Source organism: Triticum urartu, chromosome 6A, assembly GCF_056163025.1.
Source record: "Triticum urartu cultivar PI428250 chromosome 6A, HENAU_Tu73, whole genome shotgun sequence".
NCBI classification, from domain to species: Eukaryota; Viridiplantae; Streptophyta; class Magnoliopsida; order Poales; family Poaceae; genus Triticum; species Triticum urartu.
In genome coordinates, this window is record NC_141878.1 from 313,181,069 (window position 1) to 313,206,205 (window position 25,137).

At 52.7% G+C, this 25,137-nt stretch overlaps 2 protein-coding genes across 2 annotated transcripts; one reads left to right on the top strand and one right to left on the bottom strand.

The window, feature by feature from the left end:
- Positions 1-3,425: 3,425 nt before the first annotated feature.
- On the top strand, positions 3,426-4,826 carry LOC147965107 (uncharacterized). The gene is made up of 4 exons (XM_087530291.1): positions 3,426-3,500; positions 3,727-3,770; positions 3,868-3,882; positions 4,250-4,826. The coding sequence occupies exons 1-4, from the start codon at positions 3,426-3,428 to the stop codon at positions 4,824-4,826; spliced, it is 711 nt and encodes a 236-aa protein (XP_087386417.1).
- Positions 4,827-22,028: 17,202 nt separating this feature from the next.
- Positions 22,029-23,720, bottom strand: LOC147965108 (uncharacterized). Its single transcript, XM_087527411.1, has one exon. It carries the CDS (start codon positions 23,628-23,630, stop codon positions 22,029-22,031), a length of 1,602 nt encoding a protein of 533 aa, XP_087383537.1. The 5' UTR covers positions 23,631-23,720.
- Positions 23,721-25,137: the final 1,417 nt, after the last annotated feature.

Genomic DNA, 25,137 nt, shown 5'->3' on the forward strand with positions numbered 1-25,137 from the left:
AAGTAATCCTGAAACTACTTACGTGCAAGCATAACACAAGACCGTGTTCACTTCCCGGACTCCGCCGAAAAGAGACCATCACGGCTACACACGCGGTTGATGCATTTTAATTAAGTCAAGTGTCAAGTTCTCTACAAATCGATATTAAAAATTTCCTACCTGCCACATAACCGCGGGCACGGCTCTCGAAAGTTTATACGCTGCAGGGCTGTCCTAAGTTAGCACATCACAAGCTCTCATGGTCAACGAAGGATAATCCTTTTCCTGGAAAGACCCAATCAGTCTTGGAATCTCGGTTACAAGACATTTCGACAATGGTAAAACAAGACCAGCAAAGCCGCCCGATGTGCAGACAAATCCCGATAGGAGTCGCACGTATCTCGTTCTCAGGGCACACCTTATGGGCCAGACGTCGGGTTGGCATAGACCCTGGTTGCCCAGGGGGCGCCAGACATCGCCCAGTTTGGACCAACACTCAGAGGAGCACTGGCCCGGGGGTTTAAAATAAAGATGACCCTTGAGTCCACGGAACCCAAGGGAAAAGGCTTAGGTGGCAAATGTTAAAACCAAGGTTGGGCCTTGGTGGAGGAGTTTTATTCAAGGCGAACTGTCAAGGGGTTCTCATAACACCCAACCGCGTAAGGAATGCAAAATCAAGGAACATAACACCGGTATGACAGAAACTAAGGCGGCAAGAGTGGAACAAAACACCAGGCAAAAGGCCGAGCCTTCCACCCTTTACCAATTATATAGATGCATTAATTAAAAATAAGAGATATTATGATATCCCAACATATCCATGTTCCAACATGGAACAAACTTCAACTTCACCTGCAACTAGCAACGCTATAAGAGGGGCTGAGCAAAAGCAGTAACACAGCCAAACAACAGTTTGCATAGGAAGGTGGGTTAGAGGCTTGACATGGAAACATGGGAGGCATGATATAACAAGTGGTAGGTAGCGCAACATAACGATAGAGCGAACAACTAGCAAGCAAAGATAGAAGTGATTTTGAGGGTATGGTCATCTTGCCTGAGATCCCGCAAGGAAGAAGAACGAGACTAAGAAGTAGACGACCCAACGTAGTCGAACAAATCCTCACAACTCCGGAATGTAACCGAAGCTAACGAGAGAAGCAAATCGGAAAGAAGCAAGCAACATAGTAAACAACCATGACATAAACATGGCATGATGCACAATCAAGGATGATGCATGTCCGGTTTAATGATTCATGGCATGGCAAAGTGCAACAAACAATACTACAAGTTAAGTGGAACTCAATATGCAACTAGTTGCATATTGACGAAACACCACATTCGATTATTTAGTTCACTCCCGGTTAGGTACTCAACAAAATTAAATGTTGGTTAACATGGCAAGAGATGAGGCATAAGTAAACTAACTATTTAGGAAAGTTTAAATGAGGCCGGAAATAACAAACAACAATTCCGGTAAATCCTCATGTGCATTAGCAATTTAATGCAACAACAATTTTAAACATTTTAAATGTTATTATCATGATGCAGATGACATGGGCAAGTTTTATGCAATTTTTGTTAAAAGTTGACACGAACATGTTATGAAGCATTTGTCATCATGGCGGAAACGAAAGGGGTGCCACGGCAACGACAACAGAAATGGTGCCACGACAACATTCCAGTTCTGGTAACCTGATTGAGATGCCGGTGCAGAAGAAAGGGCGTGAGTGAGTTGAGCAAGATGGTGGGGTGCTCGCGACTACCGGGTTCCCACGGGTTAGTGGTATGGAAACGAGTGACAATTCGGACATGGTGCAAACATAGGATGCATCACAAACAACACATGCATTCGGTCCACGGGCGGTCGTCTCGGTGGTTATACCTTCGAAGCGTGCAATCGGGACGGTTTGCGTTCGTAGATGGAAGTAGTGGTACACGGGTCTTCAGCGACGGAAGTCGTACATGTTTCGAGGAGGAAGTAGAGGTTCTCGCGATCTTGGCGACGGTAGTGGTATATGTCATCGGTAGTTCAACTTGGCGATCCAAAGAGGGTACTTGCCGGATCCACAACGTTGTAACCGTTCATGGCAGAGAACTTGATGTTCAGGGGTCTTCCAAAAACGGCGTGGTACTTGGCGAAGTGCACGTCAACGGTAGTCAAACTTGACGGTTTTGGTTCATGGGTCTTCGACGTCGGTAGTCGTTCTAGGCGCCGGGCGTCGAGATAGTTGGCGTTCTTGGGATTCTGAAGATAGCGGTAGAGGTACTTGACGCGTCACAATGTAGTCGAACTTGACGAAAAACGGGTCTCCTCGGGGACTTGATGCATCCGAGTTCTTCGGGTTTGTAGTTGTACTTGGCGTTCGGAGTCTGGGTCTTGCCGGTCTTAATGGTCTTATGTTCCGAAATGAAACATCACAAGGCCTCGGTTGGGCAGCAGCAAGGAGGCAATTGAGCGGGCGCGCTCAAGGGAGAGCAGCAGAGGGAAACAGCAGCACTGAGGAGATGGTGGTGGTCGAACGAGGCAGGGCCGCACGCGGGAAGAGGTCAGGGAAACCATGGCCAGGACGAAGGTGTGTCTCGGGCAGGGGCTGTCCACGGCTGGAGTAGAGGAGGTTGACAGGCGGCGGCGCTGGGTGCTTGTAGGAAGGGAGGCCGCGGATGCGGGAAGCTCGCCATGAGGGCCGCATGGTGAGGCACTCCGGCGATGAGGCTCGCGGCAGGGAAGAAGCAGCCAGCTCGACGGTGGCAAGGAGAGGGGCGGCCTTGCAGGAGAGGGAGGCGCGCGGGAGGAGGCACGGTCCGGGCGGTGACTGCGATGGCCGGCCGGCGAGGCCGTGGCCTTGGCGCAGAGGAGAAAAGCGACGAGGCCTATGCAGGCGCAGAGGCTAGATGGTGGGACGAGGAGGTCGGGGCCATCCATGGCGCAGCGGCGGGAGCTCTGGCCTGGGTGGTCGCCAGCGGCGAGGTTCGTCGGGGCGGCTGGTCGCGAGGTGGAGGGGCGCTCGAGAATGGGAAGGAGAAGGAGAGGTGCTCGTGAGGGAGAGGGGATCGGGATCGGGCACCGGGTTTCTGGCGGCGCGAGGGAAGGGAGTGAATTGCAAAAAACCAACACATTTGAAGTTGAAGCATCCAATTGCCACCACATTTGTTGCGCGTCCCAAAAATCCACCACTTGACTTGTAAATTTTCTCAATAAAAACAAATGACCGGTTTGCCGCAGTTAACACGATTTCTGACTAGGCTGGCCCACCCGTCATGTGCCACGTGGGCGAGGCCAGACGGCGAGTGGGTTGATGACCGTTAGGGCACGCGGTACAAAACAGAGCCCCCACTCCCCGCCGCTCACACTCCACTCCACTCGCACACACTCTCACTCTCACTCCTCTGCTCTGTCCCCGGTTGCCGCCGCCGTCGGAGGCACGGTTCCCTCCCGGCCGTAGAAGATGCCGTCGTGGAAGGATGGAGAGGAGAGCAGCGATGAGGAGGAGCTGCTCGGCATGGATCTGGAGCAGCACTGGGTAAGATATCTGCTTTGCACCTAGGGTTAGGGTTAGGGTTCAAGTGTTCTTCGATTTGAGACCATGTTTGGAGCAGTTCCTACCTTTTCTGCGGTTCACTAGTGTGCTACAATGCAGGCGAACCCTGGCACCACTATAGATGCATCCTTCTGTGGTAGAGTTGCAGATGCAAGCATCACATGTAGACTGCACTTGGCCCCATGCATGAAATATGTTGCATTTGAAGGAAGGGACACTGGGAGGAGGTTCTATTGATGTGTTGTTCCTCAGGTCAGTAAAATTCAGTGGTAGTTAGTCTGCAGATTCAGTTAATTGTGTTAATGGTAGTTAGTCTGCAGTAAATTCAGTTTATTTGGACTATCTGCAGTTGCAACAATCAAATGTTAGTTTGTATGCAGTAAATTTGCACTGTTTGCAGTAAATTTGGTAGTGGTGTGTAGTGAATTTGAACTGTCTGTAGTTGCTTTCAGTAAATTCAGTTAATTGTGTTAGTGGTAGTTAGTCTGCAGTAAATTCAGTAAATTCAGTCATTTTGGACTGTCTGTAGTTGATGAAACATGTTTTTAACAGTGATTTTGCAAGCATCATTTTGTGTCAGTAAATTGAGTAAATGAAACATGTTTAGGACATTAATTTGAACTTGATGTTTCCTGAATGTCTATTGTATCTGCAAGTATGACTGAATCACTGGATATCTCATCTATTTTCTTTTTGAAGTTAGCATCTTTATTTTCTAATACTTGATGCAGGATGGTATTGACTGTGGAGTTGCTCAGTGGGTTCGTGCCCCATGGCCTTCTATTCTGCAAAGATGTTTGGAGAAGATATGGGAGATGTTTTCATGAGGAGAATTGTGGCAGAGTGATTGACCATGCTAAGTATAAGAAAGAGTTGGACAAGGTGAACAAGCAGTTGGATACACATGGGGATCAATACAGTCAGCTGGTTGAGGAAGTCACCAAGATGTTTGATTGGGAAGATCAGAACAACAGGGTCATGATTGATGAAGAGTTCAAGCAGAAGCAGATGGATGTGGACAAGGACATGGAGAAGCTAGCTATCAGCAAGGAGAAGGATAGTGCTGACTTTGGCAAGATGAAGCAGATGGAGAAGCTGGCTCAGGAGCTAAAGGAGATGAAGTGCATTCTTAGGTCTCAGGGGGAGATCATTAGGAACACAAGGAAGGAGAGGGATGAGATGAAGAAAGAGAGGGACTGGCTGATAGAGGAGAAGAAGAAGCTGGAGTTTCTGGTGGGTGATCTTATGAAAGCTGGTCATGGCAACAAGGACAAGCTTGCCAAGATCAAGTCAATCCTTGATGAGTGAACAATGTTGTTCATCACCTGAGTTATGTTAAGCTAATATGTGGCCTTGGAACAATATAGCTGGCCTTGGGGTTTTATATTTTGGGAATCCCCTAGTTATGTAATGACTGTGATGTTTATCTGCATAACTACCTCCAGTTAATTTATGTAATGTATGTAATGACTAGCTGCAAAACTACCCCAGTTATGTAATGTTGTTAGCTTTCTATAGTAAGAGCTATGCTATTATGAATCTGCTTCTTTGGACTACATGGTGAATGGTCAAGACCAACTGGGCATGGCCAAATTGGGCAAATGCTTACATGATGTAAATTGTTGATCACATAAAGCACAAAAATATGCATTTAACCTATGGGGTACAGAATCCTAACAATCCAAAAATATGCATAGTGCACTCACCATCTAGGATTTATTACATTGCACTCATTAACTGATTTGATACATAGATAGATAGCAAGGTAGATCTAGGAGCAGTGAAACTTAACATATCATTCATCTGGGTACATAATCCTACTCCACCTCATCCTAGTAACCTGAAAAGGATGGAAATTGGCCCTTCTCCTTGCCCAGTAGATGATATCATCATCAGTAGGGTTGGAGCCAACTGGGAATGCCTCCACGAACTGCTCCATGTCTTTGCGGTTGCGTGCTACAAGGATCCGCTGAGCTAGTTGCCTTCTCTCCCTCCTTCTTGCCTCTCTACGCCTGGCCCTGGGCACCTGTTCTTCTTCATCGACAACCTCTCCAAGATCCATCTCTCAAAGGGTTTGCTCTGGCGGCTGGGGGGAGGAGAAGTGATTGTGTTTGGGTTTGAATGTTGTGTGTGTCAATTGGGGTTGCCTTATATAGTAGAAATGGTGGCTGGTAGCTAGGAAATAGATTAATGGTGTTAGGTAGGCTTTTAATTGGCTAAGAAACCAAGTCCAACTTTCCTTGTCCTCCTTAATTGGCTCTGAATTTTAACTAAACTGAATTTTAACCCAAGCCAACTAAAACAATAATTTAGGCTTTAGGGTGGCTTGGGCTCGACAAAGCCACCCTAAACCTATCATTTAGGTTGTATGGTGGCTTGGGCTCGACAAAACCACCCAAACCACATTAAATCTTCAAGGTGGCTTGGGCTCGACAAAAACACCCTAAACCTATCATTTAGGCTCATTTAGGCTTTAGGGTGGCTTGGGCTTGACAAAGCCACCCTAAACCTAGCATTTAGGCTGTATGGTGGCTTGGGCTCGACAAAACCAACCACACCACCATTTAATCTTCAAGGTGGCTTGGGCTCGACAAAAACACCCTAAACCTATCATTCAGGCTTTAGGGTGGCTCGGGCTCGACAAAAACACCCTAAACCTATCATTCAGGCTTTAGGGTGGCTCGGTCTCGACAAAACCACCCTAAACCTATCATTTAGGCTTTAGAGTGCCTTGGGCTCGACAAAACCACCAAAACCACCATTTAGTCTTCAAGGTGGCTTTGGGTCGACAAAGCCACTCAACCTATCATTTAGGCTTTAGGGTGGCTCGGGCTCGACAAAACCACCACTCCAAACTAACCATCAAATGCCAAAATCTCATAGAATAGCAAAAAGCATAAAATCAAACAAGTAAATTGTTGATGAAACAAACATGTTCTCAACCATAAGAGTTATCATCCATACAAGTTCTCAAACTTAGCATGGTAACACAAACAAGTTCTCAAGCATAGTTCACACATAGCAGTACTCAGGCTAAATACTGATTACACATAGCAGTTCACACATAGCAGTTCTCAGGCATAGTTTCTAAAATTTAGAAATACTTAAGGCAGGCAGTTCAAAAGACAACAGCCAAATTGTGCACTGACTAGTTGCCACTGGCATAAAAGTAACCCCTCATCCTGGTGCTCTGGAACCTCTTCCTTTTAGACCCTACTGTTGCTCCCTCTATTGTAGTTGCAGCCCTAGGTGCCATGTAGGGCCTTCCACCTCTCCTGCTGGCTACATTGCTTGAACCTGAAGCTCTTGTGGCATCCTGGGAAGGAGTAGTAGAAGCATCACTGGTGATGCTTGCCCTTCTAGAAGCAGTAGTTGTTCTTCTTGGCCTTGTAGAAGCAGCATGCTGGGCAGGACCAGTAGAAGCAGTAGTTGATTTTCTTCCCCTGGTAGATATAGCAGGCTGGGAATGACCAGTAGCAGTTGATTTTCTTCCCCTGGTAGATGTAGCAGGCTGGGAATGACCAGTAGCAGTTGTTCTTCTAGCCCTAGTAGATGCAGCAGGTGGTGCACTGGTTGCAAGCTGTGCAGTAGCAGTAGAACTTCCCCCAGCTCCATGGTAGTGAGTTCTGGTTGTCTAAGAAAGCACACATCATAGCCCAACAATTAGGATGAATCAAATGATTAAAACAATGACAACAGTGTGCATATTCCATACCTTGTGCTTGTCCTTTCTTGCCTGAAGATGAGGCTTCAGGGGCTGAGGGCAGTAGGTGTACCTATGTTTCTGCATATTGCAGTTGCTGCAGGTGATTGTCGGCATTCTGGGAATGGGGGTCCCCAGACTTGCCTGCCTGCGGCGTGGCTCAAAGGGGGCCCGGCACGGCCCATCTTCACCAACACAAGACTCAAGACCCTCGCGAGGGGCCAAGCCTCGCGGGGCGGACGACGCGGAGCTTCCTCAGGCGCGGCCTCATCAGGCTGGCTCACGAGGAGGTGGAGAAATCAAGGCGGGGTACCTCGCGAGGTGCCCGTGACGCAAGCCATGACGACTCAGGGCGCCAGGCGGGTGCCATCCCGCGCAGCGTCCTCCTTTCCTCTTTGGTGCAAAGGGAGCAAGCGCAGCTGCGGAGTACCGAGGCATCAGGCAAAGGTTGCCATTTCGGTGCAACGAGACCAAGACCAGGAGGACTACGAGACGGAGGTCACTGTGGAGCCCAAGACGGCGTCATCACCAGAGCTTTGTGCAGGCGAAGACTACTTTTGTCAGGATAGCTGATACTTGTTGTCCCCCTTCAAATTAGCCCACCATTGTTGGCTCCCTTCTCGCTCAATATTTGGGAAGAGGACCAGGGCCTCTATAAATAGGACCAGCCACCGACAGAGCAAGGGGGTTGGGAAAAAGGAAGGGGAGGCTCGATAGAGAGGTTGGAAGCATAGAGAGAGAGAGAGAAAGGTGGCTGAACTCCTCCCAGCAGTTCATTGCCCCAGCCAAGAGCAGACCCTCGCGAGGCTGTTCTTCCTTGTATTGTTCATCATCATCAACCCCAAGAGGCAATCCACCCACCACACACTAGAGTAGGGTATTACACCACAACGGTGGCCCCAACCAGTATAAACATTGTGCCTCTTGTGCAGTTCTTTCAGTAGTCTAGATCCTTGCGAGACGGAGAGGCAAAAGACGTAACCTTCACGCGCACCCCAGAGTTTGAACCTTAAGGGTCTGCCGGAACCCAAAATCTGACATTTGGCGCGCCAGGTAGGGGTGCGCCGGAGTTCGTCTTCCACCGCACCGTTCTCCTCCGACCGTCGCGTCCATGTCCGACGCTCGTCGGGCCCGCGCCGAGCGCCGGGCCGCCATCGCTTCCTGCATCGCCCAGACGGCGCCCTTCGGCGGACGTCCTCATCGTTCCCCGTCACCTGCCATCAACGCCGCCACCGGCCCGGCGGGGGGCGAGCAGCAAGCGTCGTCTCAGCATCCATCCGTGCGGCAAGACGGCCGCACCGCTACTCCATCGCTCACACCAACTGGTTCTTCGTCCCGCGCGCTCCGCGCACCCTTGGAGGCTCGAGCTGCGCTCATCGCAGCAAACGAGCTCCTGCGCTACCGTCCCGTCGACGACGTCTACGAAGAGTGGCTCGACCGCGTCGCCGAGCTCGTCCGCGCCACGGGGGCTCTCCCGCGCCGTCAGTTCCGCTGCGCCGCACCCCGCCCCACGCGGGCAACGAAGCTCCGGGGGCGTACCAACCGCCTCCTCTCCAAGAAGACGCCATGGCTCCAAGGAGCGTGGCCCCTGGGCGAAACCCGCTCCGTCAGGTGCCAGCGTAGCAAGAACGGAGCTACCAAGAAGTCCCTCGCCCGCAAGGAGCTGCCCGGGCGCTCCCTGCTCCGGCACGCCGCGACCCTGCTCCGGCTCCGGCACGCCAAGACCCCGCGCTGCTCCTAGCTGCAGCGCGTGGGGACCCTCAAGACCGAGCTCTCCACCATCCAAAGCCTTTTGTGGCCACCGCAGGCTGCCGTGCCTACACCACCGAGCTGTGCAGCGTCGCGTGGCCCGGCAAGTTCAAGCCAGACCTGCCTCCTCGTTACGACGGCACGACTGACCCTGCAAAGTTCCTCTAGCTCTATGAGCTGGGCATTGAAGCTGCCAGCGGGGACGAGAAGGTCATGGCGAACTGGTTCCCCATGGCGCTCAAGGAAGGAGCTCGCACCTGGCTCCTGAATCTGGCTCCAGGCACGATCTCTTCCAGGGACCAGATGCGCACCCGCTTCATCGCCAACTTCCAAGGTACTCGCGACCGGCCACCCGCCATGAGCGACATGCGCTGCATCAAGCAACAACCCGGAGAGACCCTGCAAAAGTACATCCAGCGCTTCAACAGCGTGCGCCTCAAGATCCCGAAGGTGTCCGAGGAGGCCATCATCTCGGCCTTCTCCGATGGTGTGCGCGACGTCAAGATGAAGGAGGAGCTGGCGATGCATGAAGACTTGTGCACCTCCCTGGAGCTGTTCAACTTGGCGACCAAGTGTGCCAGGGCTGAGGATGGACGCCTCTCCCTCCTCGAGCTGCCTGCCGCAGACCTAGAAGAGAAGAAGCCCAAGGCCAAGGACGTGAAGCGCAAGGGGGCTGCCGTGCTCGCGGCAGAACCAGACACCAAGCGGGGCAAAGATCTGCCCGAGTCCTCCAGGGGCGACCGGTATTGTGTGTACCACGACCTCCACACCCACAACACCAACGAATACCAAGAATCCGCGCCGTGCGAGAAGGAAGGATCGGCCGTCGTCCCGAACGTGCCGATCGGGGCTACCGCCGAGGAGGAGGAAGAAACGCAGGACACTGGGAAGACCGCGGCCCGCGCCAAGGGTGGCGCGATCAACCTCGCGAGGATCGCTGGCGAGACCTGCCTCGCGAGGGGGACTGGAGGGATCAGCCTCGTGAGGATCGTCCACAGGGCAACGCAGGCCTCCCTCCACTGCCGCCTCAGCCAAGGAGAAACGAGGACCGCCATCGAGACGAAGGGGCTGGGGGCTTCCAGGAGCCATGCGCAATCGCCTGCATCCTGGGCGGAGCTCAAGCCCTAGCCTCACAACGCATCTTCAAGCAGTTTGCCCGTGAAGTGAATGCAGTCCTCCCCAGGCTTGAAGCAACGCGCCCTCTCAGGTGGTCGGCCTGCTCCATCACATTCAGCTCAGCGGATCAACTCAAGTGTGCGGCCACAGCCGGGGTCCTCCCGATGCTTTGCTCCCCAGTCATCAGCAATGTACTGGTCACCAGGACCCTCATCGACGGTGGGGCAGGGCTCAACGTCCTGTCCGTGGAAACGTTCAACAATCTCCAAGTGCCCTACGACCAGCTTCAGCCAACCAAGCCCTTCTCCGGAGTCACCGATGGCTCCACGGTCCCGATTGGGAAGGTCCGCCTCCCTGTCACCTTCGGGGCACGCAACAACTACCGCATCAAGCTCATCGACTTCGAGGTCGCCCACATTCGCCTACCGTACAACGCCATCCTCGGGTACCCAGTGCTGGCCAAGTTCATGGCCGTAACTCACCATGGCTACATCGTCCTCAAGATGCCTGGAAGCGGCGGAGTCATCACGGTGCCCTGTGAAGAGAAGGATGCAGTGTGTTCCCTGGAGCGAGCCTTTCAGGCCGCATCACTGGAAGACCCAGATCGCGGAAGTAGGAGGCTTCCCGAGACCACCCCCAAGAAGAAGAAGACATCGTCCGGACCAGCCCCTCGGGTGGCGGGCCCCTCAGGGCCCACATCTGCCTAGGGGGAACCTCCTTCCATCGCATAGGAAAGCGCGCCTGGCGCCCTCCTCAGGCAGGGCTCAGGGGCTCTCCCCTGGAGGGCCACCAACCTGGCCAAGGTCACGAGGGAGGCGCTTGAGCACCACATGGAGGCGTGTTACGAAGCACGTTTCCCTCAAGGAGGAGCAAGGCAAGGAAGGTCAGACCCGCAGGAGTTCGTCGAAAAGGCCATTCAAGAACTACAGGAATCAAGAATCATGAGAGGTTGCCACCGTCTACCGGTTGTGGCTCCCCATCCAGGCGGGGATGGTAGGCTACGCGTCTGCATCGATGTATCAGGGCTCAACCAAGTCACTACGATGGAGCGCCTCTGGCCCTCGCGAGTGAGGCGCTGCGGGGGTCCGCCCCACAACTACGTTCGCATGCCTTACGGATTGCCGAGCGCGGTTGCAACGTGCCAGCGCCTCATGAGGGGCATCATGGAGGTTCAAGAAGACAGGCGATCCGCAGCCTTGGTGGAGATGGAGATGATTCGTGAAGAGCTACTAGTGCTTTCGGAGCCACCCGAGGCCCCTGGGCCTGGGGGCTCGTGAGGATCGGCTTCCACAGCCCACCGAGTCTGCTGCACCAACACCCCTTCGCCCTCGACACCTTCAGGTGACATCTTACAAGTTTCATTTCCAACTGGGAGCGCCCTCCCAGGGCTGCATCGTTCCCAGGCCGCGTGGGTCCGTCCGTGCGGTATGTCTCCTTTTTATTTCATGTCGTTAGCTTGCTTTTTTGGGGGCGCCCCTCGGGCTGCATCATCCCCAAGTCGCTCGGGCCAGGCCCAGCGGCATGTATCTCCCTTGCGTTTATTTCCGTCTATGCATTCGCCCGTCATGCTTGATTACTTGATGCCTGTCCACGGCACCTCTTCTTCTTCTCCATGTCAACCACTTGCACGTTAAAGGGGGGTACCTGAGCATCGCGACTCAGGGCTCTTACTGGCTCTCCAGCCCTCACCCTCTGTCCATGTCCACGACATCGCGACCTGGCATACCAGCGACGGCTGAGACAAGCTCGAGGGCCGGGCCCCGAGGACGTAGAGTGCCGGCATCTAACCAAATTTGCAGGAACACAACACAAGATAAGGCCCAGTGCCAGGCGCAACCCGCCTAGAGGTAGGGCCCCGTGAGTCCCGCGCTGGCTCACGGGTGCCCAGATACACCTCACCTAGCCCTACCGTGCCGGCCACGTGTCAGGGCGGGGCTGTACACGCCCCGGGGGCTCCTCCCGGAGGGGAGTCCCCTCCCACGTACCAGTGGAAGCACCATGCTCCGCGCTGGCTGACGACACTGCCGAGGAGCGGCTATGCCCGTACACATGCGGAAGCGCTATGCTCTGCGCTGGTGATAAACAACTGAGGGTGGCCCCGAGCCGCATCAACCTCAGGGAGCCCAGAGCTCAGTGTCTAGCCTCATCGCAACGCCTCCCCTCGGGAGCGCCGCGCGAGGGGGCTGGGCACGGGGGCCGCGCCTGGGTCGCACCCAGACGTACGCCACCCAGCCAGGCCCCTCGGGCCTGGTTCGCCACGCGTCTCTCCCCGAGCGGAGCCAAGGTATGAAGGCCGTTTGAGCGTCAAGGGGGACCCCTGAGCATCGCGACTCAGGGGCCTAACTGGTCCCGTAGCCCCTCACTCCTTAGTTCCGAAAGGCTAATGCTGGGTGAGGCAGGCGCAGGGCCGGGCTCTGCAGACGTAGAACGGTGGTCGCACTTGCATCTCATCTCATCACTTGCTGTTTGCATGTCAAGGGGGACTCCTGAGCATCGCGACTCAGGAGCCTAACTAGCTCCGTAGCCCCTCACTCCTTTGGTCCCGTCCTGGTTTCCGGTCGGGGCTAATGCTGGGTGAGGTACGCGCGGAGTCGGGCTCTGCAGACGTAAAACGGAAGATCCACCTACATCACACCTCCCTACTTGTTGTTCGTGCGCCAAGGGGGACTCCTAAGCATCGCGACTCAGGAGCCTAACTATCTCCGTAGCCCCTCACTCCTTTGGTCCCGTCCTGGTTTCCGGTCGGGGCTAATGCTGGGTGAGGCACGCGCGGGGCCGGGCTCTGCCGGCGTAGAACACAAGCAAGTAGGGAAGAAAAGCATAAATTCAAGGAATTTAAAAGCAAATATTATAGTCCATATTGTCGTCTCAATACCAAACGCGAGTTTAAACGCCTCCCTGAGGCATGATGCATGTGCAGGAATTAAAAGCAGGACAGTAGCAGTAGCGGAGTCACTCGGCGGTGGTATAACAGCGCGGGTGGCCCCGCCTCATGGAGCATTAGGACCGGCAGCATCCTGCTTCGACTTGGTACTGAAGGCCCGGAACTTCCCCAGCAGAGCCTCCGCGCGACCCTTCACGGCCTCGGCAGCGGCGGCAGCACCCTCGCCGCTTACTGGCTCCAACAAGCTATCGAGGTTGGCACTGGGGTCACGAAGGTAGATGTGGGTGAAGACCCGCGTCAGCGCAGCAGAAGACAGGACACGCGCCTCGGCCTCGGCCGTGGGACCAAGGCCAAGGGTGACATCCTCAAGAGCACGAACCAGGAAGGGAAGCAGCTTGGCTGGGCCGTCCTCGGCGCCGGCCAGCGGGCTCTCCAGGCCACTGGCGTAGAGCATCTTCAGCGAAGCACGAGCCTTCTTCTCCATGTCTGCGAAGGCCACGCGATCCTCGGCAAGAACCTGGGCCTTGCTGTCCAGCTCGACCTTCGTCGCCTCCAACTCCTTCCCCAGCACACCTAGGCGGTCGCGGCGCTTCTTGAGCTTGGCCTCCCGGCCCTCGATGGCCACCTCGCGAGCCTTCATGCCTTCTTCTTGCTCCTGGCAAAGACGAACCTCTTTCGCGAGTTGTTCCCGCAGGCCTTGAAGCTCGTCCTCCAGCGCCTTGCAGCGATCGCGGACTTCAACCACCTCTTCCAGGGCTACGTCATGAGCAGCCTTCGTCTCAAGGACAGCCTGCCTCTCCTCGTCGCAGGCTGTCGAGGCTTGAACCAGCGCCGCCCGGATCGAGGCATCGGAGCGAATCCATCCTGAAGCTAGCTCCAAGCGCCCGGCCACCAGGAGAGGGTCGGCATGAAGATCCTGCCGCAGCCGGTCCAGTCCAGCAATAGCACGCTCCAGGACGGCAGGAGTTGGAGAAACAACAGTCGGCGGAACGGGGGAAGAAGGCGGCAATGGCAAGACCACAGCGTCCTGAGGTGGAGCCTGCTGCGCCCCAGCGGCTGTGGTGGTGGCAGTGGGCAAAGGCACCACATGAGTCACTTGGGCCATGGGGGTTGAGCTCGGCCAGGCCTCGCGAGGACGACCGGGCAGGAGAAGCCCGCGCGCCACGGTCACCCCCCTCCACAGGTGGAGGCGCTGCCGTGGATGGAGCCTCAGGAGCCCCCTTCGTCTTCTTCGCCGCGGGCGCCAGCCTATTCAAGTGATGCGAACGTCAAGCCTCGGCAGCGGAACAAGAAATAAAGACAAGGGTCAAGCACTTACGGGTCATCGCCGGTGAGCTCGGGCAGCCTCCGGCCAAACTTGAAGCCTGACAGCCGGCTGGAAGGGTCAACCTCGGAAGCAGAAGGCGATTCTGCAGACTGCCTCGGGGCAGGGGCAGACCCACGGGAGATCATCCCGGTCCTGTCCTTCTTTGGGATCAGGGGCAAGCTCCTGCCAACCTGCTCGTCTCCGTCCTCGTCATCGTCGCTCAAAGAAAGCCGGAGATCGCGGGGCCTGCGCCGGGGGAAGGGAGCCCTCGACTCTCCGTCGGTCGCCTCGGAGCTAGGACCCTTTTCCCGCTCCTCCTCGTCCTCCTCTTTGCTGGAGTCGCCAGAGGACACGTTCACCAGTCCCTCGGAAGCCACCACGGGCACGGGCCCGTCCCTGTTGAAAACAGGCATGGAATCCACCACCTGCTCCCAGTCGTCGCGAAGGAACAAGGGCTTGGGAGTGCCCTCCAACCTTGCCACCTCGCCCCCAACCAGAGATTGGAGGACCGCGGCCAAATCTTCGTCGCCCAAGGCCGCGGGGCTCGGATGAGGCCTCCACATCGGAGGTGAGTACTGCCGGAGTGGAGCCAGCTGGTGCTCCATGAACTCCCTCAGCAGCAACGCACCGGACAACTTCGCCGCCACCGTGCTGACCGGCCTCAGGTCCGCGTCCATCTTCTCCAACACCAGTTTCGCGCGGGGGTCCGTGAGCTCCACCCGGCACCAGTCGCTGGAGCTCGCGGGCTGTTCTGCGGGCAGGATCAGTCGAGGGTGGATGCGCCCGGCATGTACCAAGACCCACTTGCTCCTCAAGCCCTCGATCCTCTTCCCGGGATTTGAGATGGCAATGGTGCCGCCATACGCGACGAAGATTGCGCACGCGGAAGGAGAACCGCGAGAGACCTAGAGGGAGAAGTAGTGTCGCAGCAAGGCCACTGAGGGTCGCACCCCTACGTGAGCCTCGCAGTAATAAGCGAAGATCACCAGGAGAAGGACGGAGTTGGGGTGGAGATGCAGAGCCTGCAAGTTGTAATGGTGGAGGACAGAGAAGAAAAACTCGGAGGAGGGAGGCACCAGGCCCGCAGCAATGGAGCTTACAAAGAGAGGGTAAAAGGTGCTCCCTCGGCCCTCAGGAGTGGCGGAGCCGGCCTTGAACACCTGCACCCCGTCGATGCCCTGCGCCGCCGCCATCCGGCGCAGCCTGGCGAGGCCTGCCTCGGACACGCTCGGCAAGTCCAGAGCAGGAGAGTACTAAGCTTCGGCCGAAGGCTCACGAGGCGCCATGGCTTCCTAGGTCACGCGGCTGGAGTAGATCTGGAAATTTGGAGGAAGAAAGGGGAGGCGCAAGAAAGGGGATCTGAGCAGCAACCAGAGAAAGCAAAAGGCAAAGTCTTGGCAGATGCCGCTCCTTGATCAACCTGCGTGGTTGCTGAAGCACTTGCGTCCAATCAACTACCATGTGGCGCCCAAGGCCGCGGGCTGTTAGGGCCCATGGCGCTTCGCCCTTGCCCTTTCGCCTCTCAGCACGGCCAAGTCCAGACGCACCTTGGGCCCGGGGGCTGCTGTCGGCATTCTGGGAATGGGGGTCCGCAGACTTGCCTGCCTGCGGCCTGCGGCGTCGCTCAAAGGGGGCCTGGCACGGCCCATCTTCACCAACACAAGACTCAAGACCCTCGCGAGGGGCCAAGCCTTGCGGGGCGGACGACGCGGAGCTTCCTCAGGCGCGGCCTCATCAGGCTGGCTCACGAGGAGGCGGGGAAATCAAGGCGTGGTTCCTCGCGAGGTGCCCGTGTCACAAGCCATGACGACTCAGGGTGCCAGGCGGGTGCCAGCCCGCGCAGCGTCCTCCTTTCCTCTTTGGTGCAAAGGGAGCAACCGGAGCCGTGGAGTACCGAGGCATCAGGCAAAGGTTGCCATTTTGGTGCAACGAGACCAAGACCAAGAGGACTACGAGATGGAGGTCACCGTGGAGCCCAAGATGGCGTCATCACCAGAGCTTTGTGCAGGCGAAGACTACTTTTGTCAGGATAGCTGATACTTGTTGTCCCCCTTCAAATTAGCCCGCCATTGTTGGCTCCCTTCCCGCTCAATATTTGGGAAGAGGACCAGGGCCTCTATAAATAGGACCAGCCGCCCACAGAGCAAGGGGATTGGAAAAAAGGAAGGGGAGGCTCGATAGATGTCAGGACCCCGATTCCAAGTCACATCGATCTAGCCGGTAACACCTCATATCACTTTGCGGCCTCACGCACGGTATCCCACGGGTGACGCCTTACCATGGCCCGGGACCGTTTGCGCCTTTTGGCTCACGTATATGACAGTGTCGCTAACATCCATATGACAGAGAACCCGGGCCGACATGGCTAGTCGTGAACCCAAAGCGGCACAGACCTATGGAGACAGGCATACATGAATCACATCAAACATGTCGGTCATCAACGAGTGATTCCGGGCTGTAGCACTGGGCTAACAGGAGTCCGGGGAACCCCTGGCTGTAGCAGGCTAGGCAGGACTCCAGAAGTCACCGTGTGACATTTCCCCGAAGGGACAGACATAGGGACGAAGTGAAACACATGCCGGCCAGTCAAGTGTCCTGAGCAGTAGTGCTGGGCTAGCAGGACTCCGGTGAACCGGGCTGTAGCGGACTACTATGGCTCGAGGAACACTAGACTACATTTCCCCATAAGAAAGGCTGTCAAGGATAAACAACTAGATTGTCGGATCCCACTCATACCAAGCATTTCAATCATACACACAATATGCCTGATATGAGTACATACAACATGGCATCACAACAAAACTCTACAACTCAAGTACTTTATTTAAAGGCTCCAGAGAGCCATACATAACATGTTCATACAGATAGGGGTCACATGACCCGACACTCAAGTCATACAAACATACAAGCACATGCGGAAGCAACTAGTCTGGGTACAGACTCTAGAAAGAAAGAAGGCATCTCGAAGCCTGTCTATCTACATAGGCCCTCCATGGCCAGGGTCACCACCTGGGTGGCTAGTCACTCGTCGATGTCAAGGTCTACATAGAACCCAACGGAGGGGGCAGTGTTGTCATCTGAAAACAATAAATAAGCAAAACATGAGTACAAAGGTACTCACCAAGTCTTACATCAGAAGCTACTATACATGCTTATTCTCAAGAAGGCGGTGGGGTTGATGCAGCAAGCCAGCTTTGACTCTTGGCTAAGCTATCCTATGGAACTTCACCAGTAAAATAGTTTTCGCACACGAGTCCACTACTCACCAGCACAATACTCCACCGGGGATCCTCCCTCGTCATCCTACGAGAGGGCCATCCTCGGTACTCACACTTTATCTTGAGTCTTTTAGTAGTATCCATTAACTTGTCTATGAACTGTATATGCAACCAAGTAGTCCTTTACCGCGGACGCGGCTATTCGAGTAGTTTTATACCCTGCAGGGGTGTACTTCGTCACACATGTTTCCACCACTTAGCGTCTACGCACGACATGTGCTCGGCAGACTTCAAGCGAAAACCGACGTGGGTGTAGGCCACGACCTGACTAACCTCACAAGTCTCTATTCCAGGTTTATCGCCTATTCAGGTTCCATCCTCAAGGAAATCCGGCCGGGGTGTCCTCAACGGCCCCAAACGATGTGAACAGGGTTCCCGCGACACCAAACGGTGACTCGGTACACCGTGCCACGGTGTATCTACCGCAACATAGCCCACCCCTAGGGTCAGCGCTACGCACGGCCGCCAACACGTGTCCTACAAACACCAGAAACTAGTTGCAACTCCTGGACAGAGGCGAGAGGGGTCAGTAAGTCGAGCGGGGTCATATTTCAGGGCCCAATGTGTGCTTAGGGACGGCCTCAATGAAACAACCCACCATGTACTCCTACATGGCCTCTCATCGATACCTTTACCAAAACATGTTCAACGCATCCCTCACATTACCGGCATAAGCATTTCACTCTAGCCCATCTCCCAGATGAACCATACCTGACACAACTCTAAGCATAGCAGGCATAGCAAGGTAAGAATCACCTACATGGCTCTATCAACTCCTACACATGCTAGTGGGTTTCATCTAGTTACTGTGGCAATGACAGGTCATGCAGAGGATAAGGTTTCAACTACCGTAGCACACAACAGTTTGAATCGCGTTGTCTTAATGTAGTAAACAAGAGCAGAAGCGAAAACATGGGTTTGTATCAGAATGATCAATGGTTGCTTGCCTGATGGAGTGGTAGTGGGATACTGCCCTTCAGTTGGATACTCGTGGATATCCTCGGAGGCAGAACCTACCACGAAGAACACATCGTAATACAATTAACACATGATGATATGCAACAATATGATGCATGCTATGACATGGCAATATGAATGTGTCTTGGCCTAATGCAAGTTATATTAGAAAGGAATGAACTCATTTGAATCAAAGATTCAAATATTAGCTCATTAAACATGGCCTTGATAGTGCTTTTCCTTATTCTGCCTAAACAGCAAGGTAACTTGTTTTGTCATGCATGAAACCCTTACAGTTGGATAGATTGAATTTTTCTGATAATTTTTCATATATAATTTATCTCATTTGGAGATATGGTTGAATTTCTATGAATTTTTGAAGTTTGAACTATTTTTTGGAATTTCCTGAATAAGAATAAATCTAGAAAATCAATTACTGCGTCAGCATTGCGTCAGGGTGACGTCAGCAGGTCAAAGGCGCCAGCCCAGGTCAAACCTGACTGGTGGGCCCCTTCTGTCAGCCTCTCAGCTAATTAGCAAAATTAGATTAACACTAATTAGTTGTCAGTGGGGCCTGGGCCCACATGTCAGTGACTGATTTAATTAAAATTAATTAAGACTAATCCTAATTTAGTTAGTCGACCGGCCCCACCTGTCATAGAATCAGGGGGGGTCTTCCAGGGCCCACCCAGGGGTCAAACTGGGTCAACTCGCCGGCGGCTCGACGCCAGCGAGGCCCGAGATGGCGGAGGGCTTCGGATTTGGTCCTCCGGTGACCAAATCGACAGGGAGACGTGCTACGCGTAGCTGGGGCTCGTGCGCATCTAGTGGGGCAAGTGGGAGGAGCTGGGGTGGAGCGAGCTCGCTGGAATCGAGCTCGTGGCGGCGGCCGGAGTTCAGGCGAGGTCGGTTTCGAGGCTACAGTGCATGGGAGGAAGAACTGGTGGTGGCTACGGGTCCCTGGTGCTGCGCTGAGCACGGTGAGGCGCTCGGACGCGTGCTTGCACGGCCGTAGCCACGACGGCGGCATGGCCGGCGGCGAGGAGCGCTCGGGCTCGGAGGGGGCAGTGGCTACAAGGCGTAATCGAGCACGGGAACTAGGGGGAAAGGAAGAGGAGCTCACAGCGAAGTCGGAGAGGGTGTCAGCGGGCTCGGGTAGGTCCTGGCGGTGGCGAATTCGACCGGAGATGGATCGGGTGCCCGAGGTTGAAGATGAGGGCGAAGGCGGCGATGCAGGGCCTCCAGCGATGCGTGGCTCGGTGGGGAGGACGAGGGAGTCGAGGCGGAGCTAATGGGCTCGTCGGAGGGGCGAGGGGGTGTCTGTGGTGGCAACTACAGCGATCGGCTGCGAGGTACGCGGTAGGCCGTCGCGGGAGAGAGAGAGGGAGACGAGGGGGAGAGTGAGCGAGTGCGAGAGGGAGACGTGGGGGGTCGCGTGGCACTTCAGGGCGTCTCCCGGGCGTCGGCGGAAGCAGGAGGTGGCCGGCGTGTGGCCGCGGGCGCCGGCCACGCACTCCGCGTCCTTCTAGCGCGAGGAGGACGACGACTGGCAGCGCCAGCAGGCTGGGCTGAGCCAGGTGGCTGGGCCAGCACAGGTAAGGCCCAGGTGGGCTTCTTTCTCCTCTTTTTTTTATTTAGTTTCTGTTTTCTATTTAACTGCAACTGTTTAGCTTTAAATAAAATACTAAAACATTTCCAAAAATCCTGAAAATAAATGTGGCCTCTGTTTAGATTATTTCCAACAGGAAACATTTATTCCCAGAATTATTTGAGCATTTAGATTATTTTATAGCATTTAAATGCCCAAATTCAAATACTTTTGATTTAATTCAATGACCTTCTGTTGACCTAGAAAATTGTGCACCAATTTTGCCAGAGGTTCTAACCTAAGACAAAGAGGGTGAACTTTTTAGAAGGGCATTTCAGGTTCATTGAAAATATTTTTAGTAAACCCTAGTTGTTTCCAAGGGGGTGTGTGTTGGGGGTTCTGTCTTCCCCAATTCAAATTTAAGAGGAATTTAAACATGATGCACATTCTACTGCTTGAACTAGCTAGGGTGTGACAATAGAGAGGTTGGAAGCATAGAGAGAGAGAGAAAGGTGGCTGAACTCCTCCCAGCAGTTCATTGCCCCAGCCAAGAGCAGACCCTGGCGAGGCTGTTCTTCCTTGTATTGTTCATCCCCATCATCCCCAAGAGGCAATCCACCCACCACACACTGGAGTAGGGTATTACACCACAACGGTGGCCCGAACCAGTATAAACCTTGTGCCTCTTGTGCAGTTCTTTCAGTAGTCTAGATCCTTGCGAGACGGAGAGGTAGAAGACGTAACCTTCGCGCGCACCTCACAGTTCGAACCTTAAGGGTCTGCCGGAACCCGAAATCCGACAGTGATAGTTGCCATCCTTGATGTATCCTTCTTTGTTGGGACCTCAAATTGCCCCTTCCTCCTAGCTGTTTGCTTCCTGCCCTTCTTCTCTTTGAACACTGTTGGATCTATGTCAACAGTTGGTGTCCTAGGCCAACAGTCAGGCCCTGGTACAGGGTAGATGATGTGCTTGTATGTTTCCTTATACAATGGTTTTTTGAAGAACTCATGCACATAGTCTTCTGGCTGTCCCTTCACTCTTGTAATGGCAGAAACTGCATGGTTACATGGCCAACCACATAGGTCCCATTTCTTGTAGTCATAGGTCCACTTATCAAGGTTCACACAGTAGGTAGACTCCCCACTAGTGACTTGCCAAATACCAGGACCTGCCATGTATGCAGTGCATTGCCTTGAGTACTTCTTTGACTCCTCCAACTTCTCCATATAAGTGGGTGTTATCTCCCACTTACTCTTCTCTGTCTTGCATGTGTGATCCATAGCATGCCTTGCCCAAGTCTCTTTAGGGATATCACAAAGCCACTTCCAAGCATCTTTATCCTCCTTTCTCAGTTCATTCACTGCAACCTCAAAACCATTCTTGGTGTATGAATATGCAGCATTGTCCATATGTTTCTTCAACTCCTCACTTCTGAAGCCAGCTGACTGGAAATTTGCATAGATATGTCTAAGACAATATCTTTGAGGTGAGTGTGGGAACAGAGCTTGAATTGCATTCAACAGCCCCTGTTTAAGTCATTATATAGATTATTAATCATATAACTTCATAATTGCAGCAAGTATTACAAATTATTAATCATATTACTTCACAATTGCAGCAAGTATAACAAATTATTATTTCTAGAAATTGCTTATTCAATTGTGAAATGAAAAATATACCTTCTATCTATCAGAGATGATTGTGTATGTGGCCCACTTGTTCCCCTCTCCAATGCAAGCTCTTAATTGGCTAAGAAACCAAGTCCAACTTTCCTTGTCCTCCTTATCAACAATACCAATTGCAATAGGGAATATGTTGTTATTCCCATCCCTACCAGTGGCTGCAAGTATCTGTTGCCCAGTAGAAAGCTTGATAAAGCAACCATCTAAACCTGTATTAAAGCATTGGGTAGTGAAATCAGTGCATTATTAAGTACAAGATATGGGCAATGAATTAGAGTAATTTGGAATACATATAATACCTATAAAGGGCCTACACCCATTCAAGAAACCTTCTTTTGAAGCATTCAGACAGTAGAACATGTAGTGGAACCTAGGATTTGGGCTAGGATGGAGCTCAAGCTCTCTAGTAGTCACAATGCATCTGCTCCCAGGGTTGGTATCAAGCACAACTTGAAGATAATCCCTAAACCTTGTGTATTGTCCCTTCATGTCACCTTCCACCACTTCAATGGCCAATGACCTTTCCCTGTAGGCCTTGGTCTTTGGCACTTCCAGCCCATACTTAGTCTTTGTTCTTTTTAAAATTGCATCAACACCAGCCCTTGGATTATCTCTCAGTTGCTGCTCACATGTTCTGGCCATCCAGTCAACTATCACTTTGGTTTTTTCTCCATGTGCACCACAAGTGTGCAACAACTGCATCTTCTTGATGCAGAATGTCTTCTCATGAGAAATTGTGGATGCAGTCATGAAAAAAGGACACCCATTGTCCCTTTCTGTGCAATGCACAATGATCCTATCCTTGCAGTTCCTATGGTACTGGAAATTTCTAAGGATTCTGATATGAAAATTCCTAAGTGCTCTTCTAAACTGATACACATCAGTGAAGCACATACTCAAGCAAAGTTGGTCATGAGCATCTGTCTTGCTCTCATCATACCAGATCCTAGTCCTGGCCCTCTTGGCTTGACTCTTCCTTCCACAAGGGAGTGGTAGACCTGACTCATCATCTGAATAACTAATGCCATAGTCCCCAGGGAAACAAGCAGAATCATCAGATGGAATGAAATCAGGAATTATCTCAATGTCAGCTTCATGGTGTGATCTTGTAGTGGGGCCTGCTTTGCCTACTTTCTTGAATGTTTGAGGAAGAGGTGTCTCAGGTTCTGTGTCTGAGTCCTCTGCCTCTGGACACATCTCTTCCACTTCTGTGTCTCCTTCAAAGTGATGCATAGGATCCTCTCTTTGTTTCCTTTTCTGCTTCAGCTTCTCAATGATTTCATCTTCCTCGTCATTACCTATGTCATGCTCTTCCTCCTCAATGATTTCATCTTCCTTCTCAATGATTTCATCTTCCTCCTCACAGTAGTTCAAATCAACAAACACTTCATCATCAGAGGGGCCAACATCTTCCTGTACTTTCTCTTTGCCCTTTGCTTTCTTCAAATTCATGCTCTGTTGTGTGTTAATATATGCAGACTCTTGACCTGGCTCTACAACAGCAATAGGCACAGCATACAGCTCTTCCATTGTGTCTTCAACAGCAATAGGGAACAATACTCCTACCTCATCTATAGAAATAATGTTGGAATCCCCCACATTACTTATAGGCACTTGTTCCTCCACAATATTTGACCTGTTAAACTCTACTGGATTAGGCTCATTAGCCTTAATTACAGTTATGTTGAGCACCTTCTGCTCAGCATAATAGTCTAGCGTCTCTTCCAGACTATCTTCACTGTCAATAACCTGCATTCCTGCTGCCCCCTTTCCTTCTTCTTTCATATAGAACATGTAGTCAGCTTCAGTATATCCATCTTCAGTCTCTAGCAGTCCTAACATGTTCATAAAAGTAATTTCTGACAAAGAAATGGTCCTCTCCAAGTTGTCTCTCCCTTGAAAATGGTACCTTATTTCCCATATCTCATCATCCAAACTACATAAAATTGAGGAGAATTAGTGCTTGATTGATTCTGTTTTAATAATGTAACATGTTATTCAGACAAGATATTAGCACTATCTTCACTGTCAATAAGGAGTAAACAAAGCATTCATGCATAAAACTATAAACCCAGAGCTATATTTCCTACTGAAACATGTTATACAGAAAAGATATTAACTATATCAGCTACAACACTTGAGTAAACAAACAATAATCTTTAGTAAACAAAGCCCTAAAATCAAACTGCCCTAAAATCTCCTAAAATCTAACAACCCTAAAATTTCCTAAAATCTAACAGTCCTACTGTAACATGATAGGTTTATATGCAATTTAACAACCCGAAAATTTCCAGTGAATCCAATGAAGAGAGGGGTGGAGGGGGAAGAAATCTTACCACACGCCGCCGAACCCTGAAGCCCACCGATGGCCTTCTCCAACGCCTGAAGCCCTGATCTTGCGTGCTGGGGCCGCCGCCGCACGGCGCTCAGTGTCCCACTCCGGTGGCGAGGGGGCGAAGGGGATCGCTCCGGTGAAGGAGCCCACTGCGTCGGCAAGCTACTGCTACCGAACCAGTTGTCCACCTCCGAGAACCCATCACCATCGCCTCTAGTCCCTCCGCCGCCTGCTGACTCGCCGCCGCCGCTGCCGCTAGGTTTAGCCGCCGCCGCCATCGCAGGACAGAGAGAGTGACGGGGGAATGAGGGGAGAATGGCCCAAGCAGTCAGAGCCGCGAGCGCTTTGACCACGCGCGTGCCCTAACGGCCGTCAACCCACTCGCCGTCTGGCCTCGCCCACGTGGCACCTGACGGGTGGGCCAGCCTAGTCAGAAATCGTGTTAACTGCGACAAACCGGTCATTTGTTTTTATTGAGAAAAATTACAAGTCAAGTGGTGGATTTTTGGGACGCGCAACAAATGTGGTGGCAATTGGATGCTTCAACTTCAAATGTGGTGGTTTTTTGCAATTCACTCGAGGGAAGGAGATGGGATCGAGGGGAGAGACCGAGAGATGGTAATGGGCTCCCTAGCGGCTATGGTTAGTGCGGCTGGGCCTAGGTGGGCTTAGGAGAAGATGGGCTGACGTGGTGCGATTGGGCTGCTGGTTGGCCGGCCTGGTAGAGATGGCAGGGGCTCTCTCTCTCTCTCTCCCTCATTCTTATTTTTCTAAAACAGAAAAATAACAAAGAAGAGAAGCAAAAGGAAGGAGGTGTTAGGGGAAGAAGTTGGACATGCGCATAATTTTCCTGGACTCACAAAAATGTGCTTGTTCCGAGAAAATAGAAAAGGCCATGATTGAAAGATTTAAATTCAAATGATTTGAATAGAAAGTGAGGGTTGGGAAGGTCCAAAAATGTTCGGATTTTTGGTGGAGCTCCGGAGTATGATGAAAGAATATATGGCAAGGTTGGATACG